This window comes from Aspergillus tubingensis (genome assembly GCF_013340325.1).
Source record: "Aspergillus tubingensis WU-2223L DNA, scaffold_8, whole genome shotgun sequence".
Classification (NCBI taxonomy): Eukaryota; Fungi; Ascomycota; class Eurotiomycetes; order Eurotiales; family Aspergillaceae; genus Aspergillus; species Aspergillus tubingensis.
The window spans coordinates 3450550-3454711 of NW_023336282.1; the positions used below are offsets into that span (position 1 = coordinate 3450550).

General features: G+C 48.6%; 1 protein-coding gene across 1 annotated transcript; it reads right to left on the minus strand.

The window, feature by feature from the left end:
* Positions 1 to 603: 603 nt before the first annotated feature.
* AtWU_07450 (major facilitator superfamily protein) lies at positions 604 to 2480 on the minus strand (the record flags this gene model as incomplete). The annotated part of the gene is made up of 2 exons (XM_035502559.1): positions 604 to 930; positions 984 to 2480. 2 exons carry the CDS (start codon positions 2478 to 2480, stop codon positions 604 to 606), a joined length of 1824 nt encoding a protein of 607 aa, XP_035358452.1.
* Positions 2481 to 4162: the final 1682 nt, after the last annotated feature.

Here is a 4162-nt window from a genome sequence, read left to right on the forward strand (position 1 = left end):
ATATTTATATGGATTATCCGGAAAACTAATAACGACTGCCCGAGTACTCACCCCAGCCTTGTGATATATACACATATGTATGGTATAGTATATATAATGTATAAAAGGGAGCATAAAGAAGACTATATTCTGAGCATATTTGCTTCCTTCCTATGTCAAAGATCTCGCAGCGTATGTAACAAGTAGCGATAATACTAGACACTACTATACGTATCAATGAGCTTGCCATCTATGGTGTGTAGCTCACATGAATGGCGAGCAAACGAGCAAACACTACTAGTAACATAGCGAGGAGCCACTGTGCTAATAAGTGGTCGTTCGAGCATAAAGATAGGGTTTCACAGGAAAAGCAGTGTAAAGATGGATCCATCTCACCCAGAAAGAAGATCACAGGGTAACTGGCTGAGTCTAAATCACTGCCAATGCATTTGGCAGATTGCTACTTGGACATCCTCTGACCATCTTAATATCTCTCGATGTCTTCAATAAAATTTATAGGTATCCGCACAAGACATTATGATATCATGTATATACAATAAAGTGCGCCCGTCGCTTAACACGGGTCACACCGAATATTTACAGGAAGCGAATGCTGCTCATCACCTAAACCATGCTCTTGAAGCTGGGAGGTGATTTAAGGAAACTTGCAATCGACGGCAAAGACTTCAGCTTCGGAGTCTGTGGCCTCTCATCGTCCATTGGCGGTAACTCCGGACTCACGCAGTTCGAGTAGAACCGCCCAAGGTCGCCGTCAGATGTGGATTCACATGGCGATGTGGGAGTCGCTGGACGCGGAGAGCGAGGGACGTGATCTGTCGAGATGCTGATGTTGTTTCCGAGATACTGGGCTTGGTTCCGTATGGGTTGTGCGGAGAAACATGCCCGAGGGACGAGGCCTTCTTTGTTTGTTTCGAGGACGGTGACCAGTGCCTGAGTATGTTAGCTAGAGTTATAAAGTAGGCTATACAAGGTTGGTGTCTTACCCATCCGTCTTCGTACACTAGGTGCAGGATAGCTGTTTGCCCCTCCTTCAGCCCAATGTGCTCAGGGCTGACAGGGCGGAAATCCATATCGACGCGATACACACGTGCCAATGAAATCGGTGGTGCTCCAGGAGAAGTGGGTATTTCAATAGTAGGAACCTCAATTGTAGGACTTCTAGAAACTGTCGGGGAACTGGAGTTGGTCGATGTTCCTCGCGAAATGGTTTCTACTGTTGCAACATTGGCCTCTGGAATCCTGCCAGTCTCTTCTCTTGGAGGAGTGTTGGACACGGTGACTTCCTTGATTCTGCCCATGTCTGCCCCGACTAATGTCTCAGTCGAGGAATGTAGACCTCGCAATGCGGGATGAATGTCCTTGTTATCCTTGTTATTGTTGTTGTTGCTGCTGCGCGCCTGAGGCAGAGACAAGTATGACCGATGAATTTGGCGGAAGCCATCTCTTATCACACTGTCGGGATCGTGCATGTACTCAGAAGCAGGGCGCGGAACATGTACGTGCGACTTCTGCCAAGTAGACCGTGCAATGTTGGCAGCTGTACGCAGCATTCCGCGGCCATTGGCATACACCTTGAGTGCCAAGTCTTTGATCGGTTTGTACTCTGACTTGGGAGCTCCAGGAAGACGCACTGAACTAGAACGAAGACGCGATCTGGTGGATTTGAACTTGATGGTTGATACACCATTGCAGAAGCTGCTGGCGTACCTCTTCATCATAGAGGGTTGCGGTGGGCTAGGGTCTGGTTTCTCGTCCCTGGCCTTGTTACCAGCTATCGCCTTTTGCAAGGCACGCTTCTTCCGGTGCAATGACCACACGAAGAATCCTAGGATGGCGACGACCGCCACTGCGACACTGAGGCCGATAGCCAACTTGGTAGACAGGGGGGTAGGGCCATGCGAGGTACCTCCGGCGGAGGCCGCTGTTGTTGTACTGGCGGGCGTTTCTTTTTCGGTAGTGCTCGAGCGGGTGGGTGTGCTATTGCTGGTTTTAGAAGTGGTCGATGTCATTGTCGTCCAGCTGGCTGTTTGTGTGGGAATGGCCGAAGTCTCCCATGTTGCGCTTACAACAGATGGAGACGGCGAGTTTGGAACATATTGACTAGTCCACGAGTCGGTATTGCCCTGGGCACTGTTGGCGGAACTCCCTTCAGACCACGATGAAGCTGAGTTTTCTGTCGAAGCAACAGGACTGGCTTGGGCGGCAGCACCGCCTTGAGCTCCTGCATTGGAGGCACCGCTCGAGCCTGAGCTTCCTGTGCCCGCGCTTCCTGAGGACATATCGCCTGACTGCCCCGATTGTTGACCGTTTGAACCTTGCTGACCGTACGAATTGCCCGACGAATATCCTCCGTGCCACTGACCGTCGTCGTAGGTAGATGACGAGCCTCCGTACGAAGAATACGGGACGGCGGAAGCTTGAGCTATTTGAACATCCCTTCGAATTGCACCAGAGGTGCGGGTGGATATGGCCTGTCGCATGGTTGTAGATCACTAAGGTCGCACAGAGGATCAAGCATGTAGCACGACGTGAACAGATGGGGCTGGGGAAGAGAAGAAGAATTTGAGTTATATGGCTGCATGTTGAAGTGATATGTATTTAACAGGTCTGATATGATTATTGACGGTCGATCCATAGCGATGGACTGAACAACAAACTGCCCCCTTTGGTGCTGTTAGCTTAAGCTGGGAAGCTGGATGTACATCAGTGGGACTGACTCGTAGATTGGGTTGTTTGTTGTTTTGCTTGGTATGTCGGCTGTCCATTCTTGGGGGGAAAGAGGCATTCCACCAGGCTTGCTCCCCAGTTCATTGGCTCTCAGTGAGTAGACAGGTGAGAGAAGAAGGGTGTATCCGCGGAGTATTAGCCGGGGAGACTGCTCGGGAATTTTGGCGTCGTCTGGTCGGCGTGAGATGGAGATGTTGAGTTGGCGGAAGACAACACCAGCACCGCACCTCTAGCTAGTTTGTCTACCTCAGTCTTCCCTCCAATTTCCTTGACTAGTCGGGATAAAAGTCAATGGCACAATCCCTAAGAATGCGAGTCTATCGCTAAAGAATCCAGGTACATGCAATTGATGTCACTCCTCTCTTTCCTCCCATCTATACTTGTATAACCTAAACCCATCCAGCTTACAACATAAACTATCCCTTCAGAATCGACTCTGTCCAACTTGAATTAAATGAAGATGAACATCTCATCCATGGAACCGATCAACTAGCACCTCATCAACCTTCCATCTCGCAACTCACTCGCCTCCTTGTCAAGAATGTCCACACATTCCTCTCTGCCCAGCCACCAGCCACCACAATAGCTGAATTGACGTATACAACCTAAGAAGTGCTGGAGGGTAATAAGCTTGTTTTCTTCCAGTAGGTCAAGGAAGAATGCATGCACCTAGCTTTGCTGGTGTTTACATCCTACCCTATCCTACCCTACCCTATACGCTCCCTACCATTGACCGTAGAAGAAGCTTCTGGAGATCCCAAATATAACCTATCACGACGCCACCCTCTGTTAGACACATTGCTAGTGCCAGTAATTGTTTTCTAGACAAAAACACAAATCAGTAGGCATAAGTAGCAAAGAACAGTCGAGAATAGGAACGGTATCCTTATACAATGATATATATACTACATTTACATTTACCCTAATTATCACTATATACCTTTGCTCCCGACCAATTGACCTACTACTACAGTCACTCACCACTCCGAATACTACTGATTTTATCTCTCTTCTATTGGGAAACAACCCAACCCCAAGTCCCATCCCACCCTCACTCCCTCCCACCACTAACCTAACCCTGATTGAACCACCACCTACAAATTGGACATCCCAAATAAGCACCCATCCAAGACACGTCAAACGCCGAAGAATGCCAACGAAATTAGACTACAGAATCCACCCACTCCATCGATATAGGTACACTTTACTTCTACATAACCTGTTCTACGCCACATGCATACATACGAACATTCCTCGGCTGAGTGATGTCTTTTACTTATTTACCTAACTCTTCGGATAATGTAGACTTGTGTACCCCTGGATTAGGTGATTACTGGGTGGGTGAGTGAGTGGGTGGGTATCTTGGGGGGAAGGGGTTTCTGCGGTGATGGGTGGGAATGTTGATGTGCTAGTTTGTTGTGTTGTGTTCTGTGTT